Raw genomic sequence first — 21,480 nt, 5'->3', positions numbered from 1 at the left:
AGTCTTGTGTCAAAACAGCGGCGCCCAAACATCTATGCTAAAATAAGCGATGTTAAAAAGGCAATCGTCCCATTAACTTTGTCCTGGGGTAATTTATCATATTCTAACAAGTTAGCTCTTATTTCGACTGGTTTAGATCTTATAGGGTGGTGAATATTAAAGCTCATTTAGCTTTATTATTTCGTTGTACCTAACACTATGGTGTTAATAAAAACATTTTGTTTTTAGATATTGTTCTGCTTTAGAGGTCTTATGTGAGTTTTCAAATCTGTTAGAATTGCAAAAAACTTCCAACAAACGTAATGTGCAAAGATATGTACTTACTAGCTGTCTGTAATAATCTAATTGCGTGGGTTGCCAACGTGGAATGAGCTGTCAGATATTTGACACTTGTTTTCGATCTAACTTGCTGGCCTAACTGCCTTAAGCTGTGGTGGTGTTCCCATTTCCTGATTTCGAATCATCGATAAGATCAAATTTATGTGATCTATGTTGCTGTTTCAGATTTGCGACGACGGATTTGTGTATGACAACGAAACCTGTGGATGCGTTGGTAAGTTGGCATATTTTCTTTGACAGCCATAAGTAAGGAAGACTATAAGTTAGGGCAGTGTTCGCACCCTTTTATGGCTTACGGCACCCTTCTAAATAACAAATCGAGTATTTTACTGAAATGTCACTATAAATTGAACTGGAACAACACAATCAACTTAAAACATGTAGGAAATGTCATTTGATATAATAGTGTCTAATCGTATACAACTGGTTGTATCGAGAAGCTTACCAATTAAACAAAATTTAGATTCTTAAACATGTTTCATTACCTATCGGCAACCTTTAGCATTACAAAAAATATCTCAAACTGGAGTAAAGTTAAGAAAAGACACAAAAAAAATTCGAAATCATAAAACTTTAACAGAAAAACAAAACTATTAGAAAAAAGTGTCTAAACTTGTAAATGAGGATAACTTGACTGATATAAAGAGATTCCAGGCTAAACAAGCTGTTTCATAGAATTATACAGTTATGAACTGTATAAGAGATTCAACATCTACGTATTGATTTTCTTCAAGTTATTGGTGTGATTGTTGGAAAAGGGGTCAATGTGTAACCCCGTACAAGATAATACCCGCTTCAAGTGTGTACAAGCCTAACTATAGCACAGTTTAAAACCTTAGCCGTAAATGCCGAAAGTTATGGCTTGTATTCTTCCAGCCAACGTGTCATGCATTGGAGTGGAATGTGGATTAAACGAGGAATGTCTTGTGGTCGAGGGAAACGCAACGTGCATCTGTCCAGAAGGATTCATCTACGTTGATGAACTGTGCACAAGTAAGCCGCAGCTATTAATATAACCGTTACAGTAGTTTAGCCCAGTGTTTCTTAAACAGGTGAATGGTTCAACCCCGGGTGAATAAAATTTTTGCAGGGGTGAACCAACCAAAATGGGTGAATAAGGGTGAACCGTCAGAAAGCTTTTTGTAGCTTTATATCTCTGGACTCGTGAAATTGTAGATTTGCAATGGTAAAACTAGCTTGAGTTGATCTTAACAAAAATCGAAACAACCTAAATCATTTTGCGCTGTTATATATAGTCGAGATAGTTTTATCATATCATGAGACAAGGGTGATTGAAATCTGGAGATAGATGCTAGGAGTGAAAAAAACTAAAAAGTTTAAGAATCACTGGTTTAGCCAATATAATATGGCGCGAGTATACAATGATGGCTCGGGCTCCTAATAGCGACTATTAGCGACCGTCAATAGAGCGACCTCGCGATAGCTATGCATTTAAAACAGCGGCATCACGGTACATATTTTTCCTATTGCTAACTACTGACAGCCGCTGTTTTAAATGAATCGCTATCGTGAGGTCGCTTTACTGACGGCCGCCGTTCTAACAGTTGTATCCGGCCCGGATCCCCAAATGATAGAACCATATTTTGGTGGCCACTAAAACATGCAAAATATACAGCTACTCGCTTACTGGAGCCTTCTGATCAAGTTATGATCTAAGCGTCTAATCAAATGGAGATTTATAACTTTGCTTCAATATCATATGGATGAAATTGCAGTCCCAATAATGTCTGCGGTCAATCAAAGATCGTAAACTTTTGACCAAAACCATTATTTTAGTCACAATACGAGCCACCAGCTTTAAAATCGCAAAAGGTAAAATACCATTTGAATGGCCAAAATAAACAAGACATTGTATGCCAAAGTGATTTTGGTCAGATCGGCATGTTTGATACTTAACACTTTATTCCGATTTTCCGATAACCGATATGTTGAAAAGAAAGTATCGCGATTTAATCCCGAAAAGAAAAATAAATAAAATTGAATGTTTCATGAGTATTTATTTCAGGTTATAAGACCAAACTTTGCTCTATTGTTAAGAATGTCAGTTACCCCCAGTTGTTAAACTACTGTTTTTAAACTTTAAACTCATGTTTTTTATTTAAGGGCTTTATCTTTCAAAGTAAAATCACAAGTCTTGGCTGAAATTGCTAGAATAATTTGATATCGGATCGACACCGATATTACCCTATCGGACGAGTGTCGATACTAACACTTGGCATCGGCTCCGATCCGATATTATCGGGCGTCTTATTTGCAGCGTTACAAAATAACAGAGATGGTGGTATATTGAAAGAAAAATGCCCAAAGTTCGCGGCCTTTCTTTACCAGGCTGCCAACCGATTAATGCAACTGTGTGTGTAAATGTCACAGGAAGTGCTGCGTGCGAACTTGTGGATTGCGGTGTCAATGGAATTTGTAACGAAATTGATGGTGTAGCATCCTGTGTGTGCAACGTTGGGTATCAGCTGATCGGCACCAACAATTGCACCAGTAAGTTTATGAAAAAATCCAATGGTAATTGAAAACCGTTTATATATTCTGAAGAAATCACCGAAATTTCCAAGACTGTGGAAATTTGATATAAGGCCCTAGACATAGTTATAAATGCAAACGAGTGTATGAACAGCTTAAAGTAAAATTTTTATTTTTATTTATTTCGCCACTCTTATAGTAAGGTAAAGCTTGATTGGCAATTTAAAACCATGTCTAGGGCTTTACCTCAAATTTCTTCACGTTTTCAAATTTTGTTGATTCCTTCAGAATATAGAAATGACTTTAAATTAAATTTTTTTGTTATTTGCGTCTTAGAGGAGATATTTAAACAATACCTAGTTTGAAAATTGAACAAATAAACGTCTTATCAAGAGAACTAAAGTATTTTTATTCCTTGCATATCGTTTTACTCCTGATTTTAGAATTGCAACATTCTAGTTTAACTTACTTAGTTTTTTAAACTTTTTTTCGCCCTTCCCTTCTCGTTTTGGTCGTTTGGATAATCGTTTTGTAATTCTCAATAAGCCAGTTTAATTAAATAACTTTCTTGTCAAATTAAAGGACTCACCTTTTTAAGAGAGAATCAAATGATTCACCTTTTTAAATTTTTTTTCTCATACCCTTGATTTTAAAATTGCAACATTCAAGTTTACTTTGTTATGGGATAGAATTATAAAATCAAATGTAAATCTAATTTTAAAAAGCTGAAGTAAGTCCAGTTATTCAAGTTTGTCTGGTAGCAACAGCGTATTCAAGTTTGCTGTGTTATGGGATACAATTATAAAATACCGACTTCTTGTAATTGGCACGTGTTGTCCCCTTAGACATCGACGAGTGCTTGCGACCTTTGACCTGCCCGTTACGCTCCACTTGCCGCGACACGGATGGCAGCTTCGAGTGCGATTGTGACGTCAACTATGAGAAGGATGGTGACAAGTGCATTGGTGAGTTGTGAAAAGCCACGACAGGTTTTAAGCCGCACGTTTGTATATAAATCTGCCCGGTGACTATGCTCTTTAGTGTGACGTCATGACTAACCAAGCGTATATGGTTACGTCACAAAGTGAGTTCGAAGTGAAAATGCAAGAAAAGCATACCATTGCTTTTTATGCAATTTTTGTTCAATTTTTTTCATCAAACTTTTTTTTTTCATTTTTTTGGTTTAATTTGTGAGTGCGGTTTCGACTCAATGTCCCTGCTAGATTTTTATTTAACTTCAATTTTCTCCAAGAGGTTTACTTTGTCTCATTCAGATATTTTTAATTTCACAAACTATAATCAAAATACAAACATATTTTGCGCCTAAATGCGACAAAAACAACAAAAGCACAAACTTCTTTTCAACAATCAAACTTCTCATTTTTTCAATGTTTCAGTGCAGTTCCGACTATATGTCCCCGCTAGAATTTTATTTACCTTCAATTTTTTCAAGAGGTTTGCTCCAAGGTTATTCCTTTGCTCCATTCAGATGATTTTAATATCACAAACAATAATCAAAATTCAAACATATTTTGCGCCTAAATGCGACAAAAACAACAAAAACGCAAACTCCTTACTCGACCTTTTTGGCTTTAAGATTTATCATCAAGCTACATTACAGATCCGTGCATTGTGTAACAAACATACTTGCAGATATTAACGAGTGTCGCAACTCGTCTGTGTGTGGAGGTGAGAACGAGGATTGCTTCAACGTGATCGGAGGTTACATCTGCAACTGCACCTGGGGCTACTTCTACAACAGTGCTCGACAGTGCGCCAGTAAGTCTGACTCGCGATTATGGATGTCCGATAATATTGGATCGGAGCCGATACCCGATGCCGAGTGTTAGTATCGGTACTCGTCCGATACTAGGGTGGTATCGGTGATGATTCGATACCAAAAAACATTGTGCATTATCGGCATGTTTTTTTTATATAAAGTAGAGTTTCTGAAATTAAATTTTGTGAAAATCAATTCACGTGAGCCTAATTCTTTGCCTCTCTTAACTTATTGGATAAAGTCCTTCTGTGAATAAAATATCGCCTAAATGTATCCTTTACATAATATTGTTAGTGAGCATATTTTCAACAAAAAAAAACTTGTTCTTTAACGAGTATTCTGCATGGATATAGTTGGCAAAACATTAGAGGGCATTCACGCCAGCGAAATACAAAGGGCTGAATACATCAGTGTGTGGTCGGTCGATTAGATTCTAGGCCAACAGAAAATTTTTCAAATTTCATTACTAACGCATAAAAATAAGATCGCCGGACAACATTTTATTGAATTTATTTTTTTTTATGTTAAATTATGACAACGACAATTAAAAAGACGTAAAAACTGCAACTAAAATGGCGTCACAACTCGGACTGTAGGCTAGTCGCTATAATAATAGTCGCACACACAGCAATATATCTGGTGGTTCGTTAAAACGACTTTTGCATTTGCAGAAATCCGCTACTGTGAGTCTCTTACCTGTGGAGAAAACGAAGTTTGCGAAGAAGGCGATTTGAGGGGATGGTGCCGATGTGGGCCTGGGTACAGCAATACAACTGGAAGTTGCCAAGGTATATGGCCACCTTTTGTACGATAATATCGTATCGTGTACGAGAAACGATATTCGTTCTATTTGACGATACTGGAGATTTATATAAATGTTGGTTTTGCGTCTTATTTCTTGTAGGTTGATTAGAAAAGGTAAATTTGAGAAAGTGTTCTTTTACCTGATTAAGCTTATCATTATATACGCATAAAAAACTTAAAAAAAAATCGTCATTAAACAGTGCTAAAAAGACTCCCTGTATGTCGTTAACCGGTTAAGTAATCCCAGTACACACAACAGGTAGCCACGATGCTTGAATAATTAAACAGCCAAGGCCATTCGATCTAGGTTGAAATTTACAAAAGCTACATTTTAAAGATGTTATCAATTTGCAAAAAGCGAAAATACCCATACCCAAAATTCTTCACAAATACTCAACAAATGAACACCGCTTACCACATCAAGTAACTGGTTGAAGTAAAGTTTGAACCGAACTTCAACAGTTGTGTTGTAGCTGTAGCTGTTACATGGTCTAATATTATTGATATTTACCTGAATTTCTTAAACCTTCAGGGTCAACTAACTCGATGACCATTTTGTGGTTCTTCGTTGATCCTTTGGTGCTATGTTCGCATTTGTAGCAACGGTTGTCTTACCTTTCTTATTTAACTCATATTACTCGTCACTAAACCCTTCCGTGTTACTCGCCCGTGAACTCACTCACAAATCCGCAAAAAAACGAACACCGCTTAGCACATTGTGTAGCTGGTTAAGTTAGGATTTGAAACGATCTGCAGCAGTTGTGTTGTAGCTCTTACTTGATCTAATATTACTCGCCTGTGAAATTACTCACACTACTCGTCCAGATATCGATGAGCACAGCGGACTCGAATAATTTTCTGAAACAAAGAGATAAAAATCAAAACTAGGTTTATTTCAAATGTTATATAAGTTTTTTTTTTTGTAACGTTTTCTCCTATTTTAAACTTTAATAACCATCCCAAAGGAAATGTGCCAATTTAATGCGAATGATCACCGGATGGTAAAAGCATGTACATTAGCACAATGCAAACGGCAGATCTCATTGCCATACATAACCTAAACCTATGTTCTTAACAATAAAACATACTTACACATCATGTTAAGTAATTTATTTACATCAGTTAAATTTCAACCTTTTTTGTCTACATCACCCTACGATACAACATAAAATATAAATCGGTAACGGAACTCTTAACGGAATTCTACTCGCCAGATATTGATGAGTGCAGAGGACCCGATGCTGTGGTTTGTCCGGCCAACTCGACTTGCATCAACTTGCCCGGTTCCTACTCATGCGAGTGCGACTGCGGGTATTATCAGAACGGCGACAGTTGCGGTGAGTTTCGAGTACAAAACACAGTTTTATAAATACTGGACACGTAGTCCTTTTTTTGTTTTGATGATTAAAAAAAAATAAAATAGTAATGAGTTGGGATAAAATATATAACAGTAATTTGAACTACGAGAATATGTTTTTAAAGTAGGCAAACTTAGTAAATATACTATCTAGGTTTACAAATATGTTCTTAGAACTGTGCCGTTAATATTTGTTTTCCAAACTTCCGGTTACGTCGGAATATTTAATAACACCCAATGCTTATTATTATACGTTGTATACAACATTGCCAGCGCCCAAGTTACTTTATCGTTAAGTGCTATCACTGTCTCACGAAGCCAACTTATTTCATTCTCGCAAATTAATATCAACTTGGGGCATTTAATTGTAATGTGGTTTAGATATCAACTTTCCCGACCGAGATATTTTATTGTGCATGCCAGCTTATGTCAATTTTTCCAGCTAATATCAACTTTGGGTCCATTATTCACGGATCTGTACTTGAATATCATTTCCCATAATACTGTGCTACGATACCAACCTATACCAATTTTGCCAACTTATATCAACTTTCTTAAATACAAGTTTGATTAGTGAACCGAGTTGTCTTATTGTGCAGTGCTGAATCAATGTGCAACAAAGTTAACTTGTTCCAATTTTGCCAACTTATATCAACATCCTTGTCAATTTAAGTTTGATTAGTGAACCTTTGGGTACATTATGCACGTATCTGCTATTGGATATCAGCTTTCCCATAATACTGTGCTAAGATTCCAACTTCTACCAATTTTGCCAACTTATATCAACTTTTCCTTTAAGTACAAGTTTGATTGGTTAACCGAGTTGTTTCATTGTGCAGTACTGGATCACTGCGCCAACACCGACCATGGATGTGCACACAACTGCGTGAACACCAACAGCTCTTATGAGTGCCACTGCGACGAATGGTTCGAGCTTAACGGCGATGGAAAGACATGCAGTCGTAAGTTTTTTATCTTATCAACTGTTGGGAAACAATTTTTTTGCACCAAGCTACTTCAATTTGTTGATGCGTATAAACCCTAGTTCTTTGACACGCTGCGAATATCGCCCTCTTCACATCACTCAGCGAGCAATTTTTGTAATAGAAACTGTAATAAAAAGCCATGGTATAATTATTTTGATGCAAACAACATATGTTATATAAGGTGTGACAAATAGACAAACCAATTCGTGAGAAAACAACATAATGTTGCGACACCGATTGCAAAGATTACATAATGTTTTTAAAATAAGTGAAACTTCCTGGTGAATAACGAAGACTAATAATAAATCTTACTATTTTTGTAACAATTTTCTGCTTTGTAGGATGTATTAAATATTAATGATGTTAGAAGTTTACCCCTTAAAGAAAGTGTCCTTTAAACCATTATCAATTTATACGTCTATTGACACGGGGATGGCACCGGAATATGAAACCTGGTGTTTTAGTTAGATTCGAACTCACGCCCTTGGGATAACACGACTACCGCTTTACCAAATATACTATCAAGTCCAATGAATCTCAAATGAATAAGAAACCATAATATAAAACGTTTTATATATAAGATTAATATAATACTTCGGGAGCAACAATAGACTAACCATATAAATCTATCAATGATGCAAGAAAGACCAGGCTGGAGAAATAATAGCCTGCGAAAAGGCCACGTTCTAACCTTCCCGTAGTTTTTCTAGCCTGCCTTGCTTGCATCTTTGGTTAGTATACAGAAGTCACCCCCCCCCCCTCCACCCGGGGTATTATGATACGTAAGTCGTAATTATCGATCAAAAATGACTCAAGATTAAAAAACTTAAAACGAGACTTAAGAGCTAGATCCGAGTGGTTACTTTCTTTTATACTTAGCCCTGATGAAGCACGGTTGTGCGAAAGCTTGTTAAGATTTCAATACAATCTGTCGTTAAACACTGCCACCTGATCTCCAGGCCACAGTGGTTGTACACGTATGTGAGTATGTATCTTTCATTAACCGTTTAATGACTAACTCACCCTTTGCCTTTGCAGCACAAATCCCTTGTGAAATCGAACGTTGCCGTAATGGTGTTTGCTTCATCGATTCTTTGACTGGCAACCCGAGTTGCAGATGCATGAACGGCTATAGTCACGACAGCGCAACTGTCTGTACCAACATAAACGAGTGTACTTCAGGCCACAACTGCCAGCAGGTAAATGCGTTGTTGCTTCAGTTATTTTGTTTGATCGTTTCATCGGAAATATATCTGCCTTTAAACAACTATTTTCGCTGATAAACTACTAGTATTTATTCTACATATTAGTTGAGAAATATTTTAAACTACACCACAGACTAAAATTTATATTGTCGTCTTTTAACTTGCCACCATTTTTTAACTTGCTATTTTTCAAACAAGTAAAAACGCGACAAAGGTATCAGTTACGTCACCAAAGGTGATTTAATTAAATTCCATTCAACCCTCGATGCTATGCGAGCCGCCCAAGCAGGATGACAAATAATTTGATCACTCAATCAACAACTAATTTAATCTACTTATACAATTATGACATCAATCTTATATCTACTAACGACTGGTTTGAACTCTGTGTCTTGGGATCGTAAATATACAAATATGCGGTGTAACATAAACGATTTATTTCAATAATGTACATTGTACGTTGTTAATTAAAAAAAAACGTTTTTTGTTATAAGGAAAGTCACGTGTTTTATAAAATGAGATTTAATGAGCCTAAAACAAAAGCGGTTGTATTCTTACGTGTCAAATATAAAAATAAATCATTTCAAAATGTAACTTAGAATAGGGGGTTTAGTTTTTGAATTCTGAACAACATTAAATGTGTATCTTGAAACTTAAAAACAATCAATAACCGTGATTTTTATTTTGACTTGTTATAGAATTCTGTTTGAATTTTTAATATATTTTCGTCGAGAATTTATAAATTTTTATAGATGCAACGCAGAATAGGACTCCTATAGTCGTGATCGCAAAAATTGTTATTTTCAATTTCACATTTTCCTACATTTTTGTCCTATACTTTAATTGTTTCTTGCATTTAGTTATTAACCGTTAGTCACACTGTCACCAGCCCACATCTAAAGTGAAAGAATTTTGTTTAATTAATTTTCTAACTCGTTCCTTTCTTGCCAGCCCCATTGTATGACGTTTAAGAAAAAGGTCAAAAGGATCTTTTCCATTTGCAAAAAAGCAAACAATCATGATCGCAAAGATATTTTTTTAATTTAACATTTTATTAGATACTTTACTTGTTTTGCTACTATTTAATATTAACTGATAGTCATACTGTTTGATTTACCTAATTACGCCAGTATCCAAGACCTTACCCAATTACGTGGACCAAGGTTCCAAAATTTACCATTTGTCCCCCGAACAATTTTCCAATTTAGTTTTTCTATAAACTTCTTATCGGAGTCCATCGCTTGGTCAGTAAGTATGCAATATCAAAATTAATAATATTGAGACATTTACATTTGCTTGGTCGTGTCTGGGCGATAGTAAAGTCACTAAATTGTAGTTATTTTAAAAGTGTGCCGCGAAATAGTTAAGATCTTTTTATTTGTAAAATAAAAACGATTGAGAACCCCTGCTTTTAAGAGTTTTTTTCTGTTTTTTGATTTTGTGATTTACTTGGTTCGAAGCTACTACCTCGTGGCATGAAGTAAGTGGCTTTGGTAAATGACCTTAACATGCCGGCCAAGGTCAAACACGGATCACAGCCGCCACTGGGACTGCTAAGCTAATTTACGACGGAGTTTTTAAAATGGAACCTATCTCTCCCCCCAGAATTGCAACGAAGGCCCCACAATCTTCCCCTACGCTTGCTCCTGTGACGTGGGTTACGTCCCGGCGCCTCACGCTCCCAACCATTGTTGCGTCAAAGCCACCCACGTCTGCGACGTGGCGCCACCTTGCGAGAACGGCACCTGCACCCCCGGAATTGCCCCATCCGCTTACACCTGCGAATGCAGCGAGGGCTACATCGGAGTGAACTGCAGCCAAAGTAAGTGGATTACTTTTTGTGTGGGCCATAAAGCAGGTTTGGTCGTACCCCCTGTTTCAATGGGATGAGAAACTGAAATCGATGTACATTTGCCTCAATTTGCGATAAAATGGCTTTAAAAATAGGGGTATGTTTGCTCGTTTCGGGGTAAAGTCAGTGAATTAGCATTGTAAAACAAAGCATTAAACGTAGGTTTGACTATGTTGAAATTAAATGAATATATATTCGAAACATTCACAAAATGCTACCTACCGGGATTTGATATTCAATTCAAATATAACCTCCAATTAAGATCTAAAAAATTATTCGAAACCCTCACAAACTGCAATGACATCTGTATAAGCTTTGTATTCTTAATACGTCTAACTACAACCTCCCGCAATTATCTTAAAACTATATGGAAAAGTTTCAAAATGCTTCCTACTTCTGCATGGGCCTTATCATTTATTTTATATCTAACTAAAAAACCTCCAGCCATTGGTGTGAGATTTATTCAAAACGTTCACAAAATTCCTACTTCTGTATGGGCTTTGATATTCTTACTACGTCTAACAACGACCTCCAACCATATTGCTCCGAATTTTTATTCGAAATTTCAACTCAAATCCTATTTCTCAGACGAGGACGAATGTTCGGCGAGACATGAGGTGTTCATAGCTGTTTCGGGTGCTGTCGCGTGGAGCCAGTTGTGCTACAATGGAGCCACATGCGTGGACACAGTCGGTTCGTACAAGTGCGTGTGCGCCTCTGGATGGACAGGACAAGACTGCTCGGTAAGATCACCTCTTAAAAGTATTGTGTTTTGGTGTTTTTTAGTGCAGCGTTTTTCAACCCTATTTGTACCGCGAAACGCTTTATGCATTGTAATTGTTCGGCAGCACACCAAACAAAAGTTTAAAAATATAGTACGTCCGGGGTCAACACTTTTTTTCATAAGGAGCCGGACAACTCTAAGGCATGATCATCGCAGGCCGAGGTTTTGCTTTAACGCCCACCTAAAAAGCTTATTTATACTGTCGGAATAAGTCTTACATTTCATCAGAGCTTGTTTTGCTCAGTTGGTAGAGCGACGGTCCCAGTATGACCGGAGGTCGTGAGTTCGAACCTCACCAAAGGCTAGTTGTTTTTCTAGTCTGCCCTGTTTGCATCATTGATTGACAGATTCGGTGAATCTGCGATGGCTTGTGGTGTACTAATGATACAGAAGTCGTAAGCGTTGGTCGACAAGCAGCTTCCGAGAGGCTAGGCCACAGTTGTTAAACACATACGTGTGTGTATCTTTCAGGTCCGCCATAGTTGTATTTGATTTTGTTTAACTCACCAGCAACTCTTTTACTCGCAGGTTGACATCGTCGAGTGCGAGTCTGGCGCGAATAACTGCAGCAAGTTTGCCGCTTGCATCAACTCGCCTGGTAGCTACTCGTGCACTTGCAACGGCGGGTTTGTGGCGCCTGCGGATGGACCCGATGACGGATCTGTTTGCATTGGTGAGTGGAAACGTGCTCTGTATATGATTGCCCGATAATATCGAACAGAAACCGATGCCCAGTGCCGAGTTTTGGTCTTACGTAGGTTACACTTACTCTAGTTTATGAAACAAATCATAGTTCATAATATTTAAGCAAATATTTTGTTCTTTAAATTCGTACGCTTGTATTTGATGGAGGATATGTGATATACAAAAATGCACAAAGAAAAAAAATATGTTAACATATATCATATATAAAGAAAAGTACACTGAAAGCCATTGCAGACTCACCGAATCTGTCGATCAATGATGCAAGCAGGGCAGACAGGAAAAGCAACTAGCCTGCAGTGAGGTTCGAACTCAAGACCTTCGGTCAAGCCGGGACCGTCGCTCTGCCAACTGAGCAATATGCAGGCTCAGAAGGGAACGAGTCGAGAAACAACAATACGCCAATGCTTTCTCAATCTGTTAGTACAAGCAACTTCATATTGAAGGGGATCCACAGTACCATATCATTTATTCAAACTGCAATGGCTTTCAGTGTACTAATGATATGTAAACCGTAATCGTTGGTCAAAAAGCAGCTTGAGAAGGGCTAGATCTCAGTTGTTTACACCCATATGTGTGTACAGTGTGTACATACGTTTAAGTGTATATAAAGAAAAGAGTTTATTCCAACTTACGCATTTTCAGCCAACATTTTTCTAAAGTTTGAAACGGTTGTGATTGAGTCCAAGGTTAAGATCTGGTCTTCAAATTTTCGGTGAAGCTTCACTGCACTAAAATATAGTTACTCGTGCGATACTAGGGCGGTATCGGTGCCGATCCGATACCAAGCCTCTAGGAAGATTTTAAAACAGCGCCATAATACTTAATATCCTTGTTAACGTGATAAAAACAAATTAACTAAATGGCGTAGCTTAAACAGATATTTGTATTGTTCAGTTTGAAAACGTGCGTTTTTTCGGTTTAATCCAGGGGTGTCCAACGTGAGGCGCGACCTAATAAAACATGACACGCAAGCACCCCCAAAATACAGCCAATTGTCCAAAATGATAAATTTGTTATACAGCCAATTGTCACTGTTTATTCACAATACAAAACAATCCCAGCAATTACGACAACAAACAATTACCTCTGATGTTATAAATATAACATTATGCTGTTTTTATTTTTGTATAAAAGCGCTTTTAATTTTAGAAAAAAAAAATAGTTGCTAAACTTTGGCGGTAAGAAGTTATAAGATAAAAGCTGACACAATCTATTAAATTAAAAAAATACCAGGTGATTTTCAGAAAATAAGGAGAAAACAAGGTATAAATACCCCGTTTCGAGACTGGCTTAATTTTTCCTTTTTTGCTTTCAGAGTCGGTGATAAAAGACTACGGACTCGAACACGGCGACAACTTGCTGCTTCCATTATTGGACGAAACCTCAATGATAGAGTTCAGTGATGTTGGGTTTGTGATCGGCACCCAGATATACAAACGGTCAGTCGCTTGTTTTTAATCTGATTCTTTTTCGTCTTTTTCATTATGGTATTCATGTTCGATGCGGTACAACTGAAAATTGAAACTTGGTAATAATATACCAATGGTGCTTTAAAACGAGGATAATTAATATTTAAAGCTGCAAGATGTTCAACGCAGCTCTTTGCAGTTACAGGATTTTCTAGCTTTCTATAGTGAATAATCTAATAAGGGTAGACTACATAATTTTTATATTCTCAGCTATTATTTTTTTTAATATAATTTTAGATATAGGACTAAGTTTAAATCTTTTTTGTTTACATAACTTTCAAAATAAATTTATATGTGCATGATCGGACTAAAAGAGAACTTAAGTTTTTAAATTCGTTTGCTTGACTCAAAAGTAATTCATTTAATCACTTAAGAGGACCGGTTAAATAAATTGTTTTTTACTTTTCGAAATCGTTGTTTCGAGTCACTTATTCTAACGTCAATGTCTTGGCGTGCAATGCCGATCAATTAGACCGAGACATTTGTTTTGCAAAATACCTAGGTCAACCTTTTAATTTGGTGTAAAATACTTGTGATTAATTGGTTGAAAAATATTTCGTAGCTAATCAGTTGGTAAAAAAACATTTCTTAGCCAATCAGTTGGTAAAAAAACATTTCTTAGCCAATCAGTTGGTAAAAAAACATTTCTTAGCCAACCAATTGGTAAAAAAAAACATTTCTTAGCCAACCAATTGGTAAAAAAACATTTCTTAGCCAAACACTTGGTCAAATTGGTGAAAAAGTTTAAAAACATTCCTAAACACACTAGAAAAACTTGACACATATTTCGCTTTAGATTCTATATCTCCGAGAACGGATTGGTCGCTTTCCAGAAAGAGTCGAGTGCTTACGTGAGTAACGCCCACAGCACTCCCCCAATCTCGATGAGTGGATTCACAACTAGCAACGACGAGGCAGTAGTCGCGCTTTTCTGGATAAACATGGACACCAGGAATATCGGCCAGGTTTATTACCAACACTACAAGAAGAGCGACAACAACTCCGGTATGCTTGTTCCGTTGTGTTACAACAACAGCAATTGTCGCGTGCAGTGTTGTAAACAAGTTATTTTAAAATGACTTAAGTCCAAGTCAAGTCTTTTGCGAAATAGCTTAAGTCCAAGTCAAGTGCTTGTCATAAATTAGACCAGCGATTCCCAAACTTTTCTAAAAAAATTGCCCGGTGGACCCTTTGATTATATTAATATTTCGGCCCTATAAAAATCAAGGGTCAGTTAAGGCAAGTTTCTTGTAGTACACTAGTGCAGTCACAACTTTCTAACTAATGCGAACGAGTCGCTGATAGCAGATAGTACAGCATAATAGATGCTTTATGATGTCACCAGAGACAAAAAAACATGCTTTATTATCGAATAATAAAGCATAACAAAGACTAAGATTGGTGAAAGACAATGTTTAAAACATAGACTAATACTAATGTTTAAAAACATTCGCTAAAGACTAATGTTGAAAAACTTAAAGACTAATTCAATTTTCATTGCGGACCCTCTGAAACAGCTGCTCGGAACCCAATTGGTCCGCGGACCCCAGTTTGGGAACCGCTAAATTAGACGCTCGTTAAAAATTTGTAAACTAGTCAGAATATGAACAATAACTCAACTAAAACGGCAGCATATAGCAAGCAAATTGTTTTATGTGCAAAAAATGAGATAAGTAACCCAACTTTATAAAAAATAAAAAAAATAAAATAAAAAAAATGCTACTGAAAACATTTCAGTTTAACTCAAGTAATTTTACCCAAAATACTTACGTCAAGTTTAGTCATTAAATATTATTTTAGTAGTCATTTCAAAAAAAGAAATTATTGCTTCATTTCAGAAACAAATATATACATAAGTGTGCATTAAAAACCAAATATTGCGCGAAGAGTTTTGATTTTTCGTATGAACCGCAAAATATCAAAATAATTGCAACGGGTAAACCGGGCGATATTTTAGAAAAGTTTGGCAACCGCTGTTCTATACTGTTATTGTGTTTGCTTTTCTCAGCCGATGACGCGACGCTCCAGTTCGTAACCACAAACGTCCGCAAGTACTTTAGCGACGCAAGCAACTTCAGCGCGCTTGAAGTGATCCGCGTCACTTACGTGAACGTGCCCCTCAACCCGTCCTTCCTGTCCTTTCCCGGTGGCGATGACGTAAGTATAGCGACCTACGTCACTTGGCATTTTATTCCGATACCCGATATTTTGGAGAAAAAGTATCGCGATCTGACCCTATACCAAATGACGTCATAACCATGCTCAAATAAACAAAATGAATGATTTTATTCTAGGATATTATTTTCAAATTTTCTTTAGTAACAAGAAAACCTAGTACACCGAAAGCCATCGCAGACTCACCGAATCTGTCAGTCAATCATAAAAGATGGGCAGACTAGAAAAACAACTAGCCTGCAGTGAGGTTCGAACTCACGACCTCCGGTCAAGCCTGGACCGTCTACCAACTGAGCTCTGCAGGCTCAGAGAGGAACGAGTCGAGAATCAAGAAAACCTATTATTAATTTTTATTAGTTTCCCTTATAATGTAGAATAACTCCAAATTAAGGCTGAAATTTCTGTATTAATTTGGTATCGGATCGGCACCGATACCATCCTAGTATCGGACACGTACCGATACTACCACTTGGCATCGGGCGCGACCCGGTATTATTAAACAACCTTAGTAGGAACCGTGAGAGTGACGTAACCATTACCAAACACGCGTATGTTTTCAACTCAGGGAGCCACATTCCAAGGTTACATTGCAAGCGACGGAAGGAGAAGTTTTGCCTTGATTAGCTACTTGGACATGGAATGGGGGATAAACTGGTTCGCTCTTCAAGGTGTGGTGGGCTACGCTAGCCAGGAGGTCAACTACACCCACCCACTGGCTCTCACAAGCACCCCCAATCGGGCCGACCTCTACAACGACACCGTCACTGGTAAGGCTATTTCAGGGGTTCTTATAACTTTTTTTACCACAGACCCCTAAAATTTGTTTGGAGCTCGCGCGGACCACGCTAGGCCAAAAAAATTTGAAAATGACGTCATAAATTTACCTCACAATACAAATAGACTTAAATCTGCTGATTTCGGTCCAAAAATGTGAAAATGAAATGAAGTCTTATGACTGTCAAGGTAAAACCGTTCTATTTTTAATCAAATTGTTCTCTTTGATAAATTGATTAACTTCTAAAATATACACTAATAGTTCCATTAGGCGTTGATGGAGCCCCTAAAACTAGTTCACAGACCCCTTGGGGTCCATGGACCCCAGTTTAAAACCCCCTGGGATATTTGCTTAACTTAGAGTTCTCGCAGGCCTGGCATTTTTTGATCGCCCAACGTGAAGACAAATATTGCAGTAGGAATGGCATTTTACTTGAAAATATTTATTCAGCTCTTTTTATATTGTTATACAAATCTACGGCAAACAGCAAAAACACAAAATATCGAAGCCTTTCATTTCACAATGAATTTGTGATGTTTTTCAAAAAAAGTGTTGGACGTTGAAGCTCGGCTAAACAAAACAAAATGTTTAAAATAAACTCACATCTCCACGCAAACAGATTTTGCTGCAACTAAAAAAAAACGATTAAAACTCATTTTGAGCCGAAAAGTCATTAAAAAAGAAAGGCAATGTTATAAGTGAGTTCGCTTACCACTTGGAGTTAAACAGATGGTGCCGAGGTGGTATAGATGTTGAGCTCTAATTTATAATGTTGAATTATCAGGGACTCTAGCAATTGCAAACGTTATATGTCATTTTCAGTTGACGATTTATCTTAGTTTAAACTTTAACATCCAACAATCATATATTCCGATGTTTATCATACATTTTGGTGATCTCTATAGATCCTTAATGTCTTAAAAAAAATGATTGTTTGTTGAGACTGATTACAATATGTCATGGAAAAGGAATTTTAAATTTGTTGACACCAGTTTACCATAAACCTAGAAGGGCTTCGGAGTTTTGCCAGGATCTTTTGCAAAAAATATCCGTGACCCTAATATTTCGAGTTGATTGAAATTCACCATATGGGTTGGATTGACAAGAAGTTGTTTACAAACATGTTTATAATGGAGTGGAAAACGGAATATATATATATGGTATCTGTCATGCCGCGACCTCAATATTTCCAGTTGATTGAAATACTTAAAAAAAAAAATGATTGTTTGTGGAATTTTAAACTTGTTGGCAACAGCAAGCAGTTGTGCTCAAACCTTTTTATAATTGAGTTGAAAAATCTTGCAAATTCAATTCATTTTTTATTTCAGGTCAGGTCGGCTACTTTGCCTTCCAGCTCGGTGAAATAGCGGCTGCAACCCGAAACCCAGAGCAGGAATGTCAGAAGTGGTACGACTTGCAACCCAAGCCATCAACCTGGATCGTACCCGAGGTATATTGATCCTATCCAGTGGCGGGATTCAAATTTTTGTCAGCCGGTTCTATCACAAAAGTAACATTTTTCAGCCGGTTGTGTTACAAAAAGTCATACTTTCCGGGAAATAATTAAAGTAATTGCAAGAACAGGATGCAACCCCAGGTTCCAGCAAAAACTGCGAAACCGGATGAATCCCATCACTGCTAACAGCCACACTAAAAAGCAGCAGTCGTCTCATGGCTACTTATGACGCAACAATTAAATTTTCAGACAAACAATCACAAAAAGAAAATTACTAAAATTATAAAAATTATCACAATGGATGCCTGTTAAGTGAGAAGTTGTCTTGCACATTTTTTAAGAAAAAAACACGTAAGCTACTTGGATCTCAAAAATCGGTGTATCAGATAAAGATGCAAAAATCCATTGACAGTAACCAGTAATGCTAACCGGTTCGCTGATCTTATAAAATTTCGTGGAACGGTTCTAAAGAACCGGTGCGAACCGGCTAAATCCCACCACTGATCCTATCACCTTCCTAGTATCGGACGAATACCGATATTAGCGGCATTTTGTGAACGTTTCGCATGATTCTCAACAAGATGTCGAAGATAAATAAAGAATTATTTGAAAAATAAAGTTATCAAAATGCTACTTACTTCTGTAGAGGCTTTAATGTTAATTGTACGTAGAACTACAACCTCCAGCCATTATATCTTAAGATTTATTCGAAATGTTCACATAATGATACTTCTGTATGGGCTTTAATATTCTTTTTCTCCAACCACAACATCCTTCCATTATGTTGAGATTTATTCAAAATGTTCAAAAAAGCTACCTATATGCTACTGTATGAGCTTTAATATTCATTTACCCTTTATGTTGTTGTTTCCAGGCTTGTCCCACCGGGATCTTCGTGGCTTCAAGGGACCCCAATTTCGTCACGGTTCCATGGGAGATTAACCCTTTCACCTCTGCCCCATCTTCTCTGGCTGGAGTCATTGACACAGCGACCAGGGATTTACTTCGGCAAACCACAGGTTTGAACTATTTCCCAACATAACCAGGTGGCTTGTTGAACAGCTATAGGATTATATGTAAACATCACTAAATGTCGCTTTAAATCGTGTTTTTGCATGTGGCTATAGTCGCATGAAAAACGATGGGATTTTTTCAGGCCGTATTATTGGCAGTTTCAAATTTAGTTACTTTTGCTTTTAATGACGATTTTACCAAGACCTAAGAAGCGCAAATCGATATGCGTTTAAGTCCTGCTCGGAGTTTAGGAAAATGAACACTGATCCAAGTTACGTTTTCTGTTGCCACATTAAATCGACTTATAGTCTAAAGTCTAAACCAGGGGTTCCCAACGTAGGTATCTTAAGCTTGGCTTTCCATATCTACATGACAAAGGAGTGTGCAAGCCACAATGCATTTTATATCTAATCATTCTAACTCCAGGTTACTGTATAAACCAGTTTTTAAATTAAAATGACGTTTCTTATTTTTTACAAAAGGTTGAAAAAAAATAGGGGGGCATTGATTTCTTAAAATAATAAAAGGGGGCACTGTGTAATTTTTTTTGTATTATTTCGTTTTTTGTTGTTGTGCAATTTGTTTAATACAAAGGTTCTTGAACCCTTATTAATGCGGAACTCTCAACAATTTTTGTTCGCTTGTAGCAGGGTAGACATGAAATTTTTAGAGATGGCGTCATAAAATAAATATACTTAAGACACCTGTTGCTTCCAGTTGAACTCATGTGCAAATATGAAACTGAAAATTTAGTCTAAATTACCTCAAGGATAGGCCAACAATTTTTTTTAATTTTTTTTCTCATAATTGAAAAAAACCCATTATACATTTTAAATTTCACGCTAAAATTTCAATTAGGCCTTTACGTACCCCCAATACCAATTCACGGGCCAAAGTTTAACAATCCACTTTAATGACTCTCGGCTATTTTTTCGACAGTTGGAAACGCTTTACAATTTGATACGCAAGCTTTTTACTTAAACAGCCATTTTGATCCAACACTTTTTCTTATGTCTACAGCCGATCCCGATGTCAACTACCTGTGTTTCCAGACGAAATTCAGCTTCAAAGCTAGCGGGGTGATGTGCTGCTACAGCGCCGATAATGTCTTTGAGAGCAACGGCTACCCCAACGGCGGCCATTATTCCACCCACACCATTTACGCGTACGAAGCAGCGAATGTCGCCGCATACATAGGTATGTATGTACAAAGGACTCCAGCCATAAGAACGAGCTAAGAACAACATCAATGTTAGAATAAAACACATTTCGACCAAGATAGAATTAATATAGGACCGTCTAAATCTGAAAGTCATAAACCCGTCGCAATAAGACCCGTTATTTTGGCCATTTAGGCCTTATTCCGATGAATTTACGACGTATTCTGGCAGGTTTAGGTCTTATTCAGACGATTTCGATCTTATTTTGTCGTGGATATTCCTGCGTATTTGGCTTTATTATGTCGTAGGTCCTAATGCTATGGTTTTATAGATTTTTTAGCTCTAGGTGTTGTTGCTTTTAAGGCCTCATCGTGTGTTCCCGATACAAAGGGATGTAATTGTTGGACAGTAGCCAACACTTTTGGTAATTAATATCGGTGGGGCTGTCCGATACGATATATTTCGATACCGATATTTTGGACAAAAGTGTCGCGGTTCGGTGTGAAACCAAATGACGTCGTTACTTTTCTTAAGCAAGTTAAATAGATGAAATTAGAAGGTTAGCAGGTAGTTCCTTCTGGTTTTTAGGCTAATATTTGCTTGAGCGCGAAATTCTACTATATTTTAATGAATATATACTTTCGACTTTATTGTCTGAGTCAAAATCAGTCATTTATAAGTTCTAGACTAGTTATTAATAGAGAAATATGTTTCGCCAATCTGGCATCATCAGTCTCTGAAAACCAAACCAACGCAGAGGTGGATTTCCATCTTCTCTTAATTCAACATCAGAGGAAAATTACTAGGGACCTAAAGAAACTCTAACCAAACTACAGCTAAATTTATTTCAGAGACTGATGACCGATTGGCGAAATATATTTCTCTATTGAAAACTAGAACCTATAGTGACTGATTTTGACTGAGACAAGAAAGTCTAAAGTATATTGCTAACATTCGAAGTCATTGTCGTTATTAACGTGCTTTAGGGCGAGGAGATATCTTCTTATTACATATTCAGTATATTTTAATTAATTTAACTTTCAATGTCGGACGCTGCTTTTGTCATAATGATCTTACCGAAAGGCTTCACTTTTCGTCCGAAATATCTGGTATAAAAAATATGATA

At 37.0% G+C, this 21,480-nt stretch overlaps 1 protein-coding gene across 1 annotated transcript in view; it reads left to right on the top strand.

The window, feature by feature from the left end:
• Positions 1 to 21,480, top strand: part of LOC146137372 (uncharacterized) — a 42,598-nt gene that overhangs the window by 14,978 nt on the left and 6,140 nt on the right. The window contains exons 14-32 of the mRNA XM_083393891.1: positions 505 to 553; positions 1,216 to 1,332; positions 2,731 to 2,850; positions 3,678 to 3,797; positions 4,486 to 4,611; positions 5,284 to 5,400; positions 6,631 to 6,753; positions 7,613 to 7,735; positions 8,798 to 8,958; positions 10,570 to 10,786; positions 11,405 to 11,559; positions 12,129 to 12,273; positions 13,621 to 13,744; positions 14,571 to 14,779; positions 15,783 to 15,931; positions 16,515 to 16,716; positions 18,053 to 18,174; positions 19,055 to 19,199; positions 20,215 to 20,391. Of these exons, the coding sequence (XP_083250017.1) occupies positions 505 to 553; positions 1,216 to 1,332; positions 2,731 to 2,850; positions 3,678 to 3,797; positions 4,486 to 4,611; positions 5,284 to 5,400; positions 6,631 to 6,753; positions 7,613 to 7,735; positions 8,798 to 8,958; positions 10,570 to 10,786; positions 11,405 to 11,559; positions 12,129 to 12,273; positions 13,621 to 13,744; positions 14,571 to 14,779; positions 15,783 to 15,931; positions 16,515 to 16,716; positions 18,053 to 18,174; positions 19,055 to 19,199; positions 20,215 to 20,391 (2,701 nt within the window). The remainder of the gene's footprint in view (positions 1 to 504; positions 554 to 1,215; positions 1,333 to 2,730; positions 2,851 to 3,677; positions 3,798 to 4,485; positions 4,612 to 5,283; positions 5,401 to 6,630; positions 6,754 to 7,612; positions 7,736 to 8,797; positions 8,959 to 10,569; positions 10,787 to 11,404; positions 11,560 to 12,128; positions 12,274 to 13,620; positions 13,745 to 14,570; positions 14,780 to 15,782; positions 15,932 to 16,514; positions 16,717 to 18,052; positions 18,175 to 19,054; positions 19,200 to 20,214; positions 20,392 to 21,480) is intronic.

This window comes from Ascidiella aspersa, chromosome 7 (genome assembly GCF_963924565.1).
Source record: "Ascidiella aspersa chromosome 7, kaAscAspe10.2, whole genome shotgun sequence".
Lineage (NCBI taxonomy): Eukaryota > Metazoa > Chordata > Ascidiacea > Phlebobranchia > Ascidiidae > Ascidiella > Ascidiella aspersa.
This window is presented reverse-complemented; position numbering and strand designations above follow the sequence as displayed.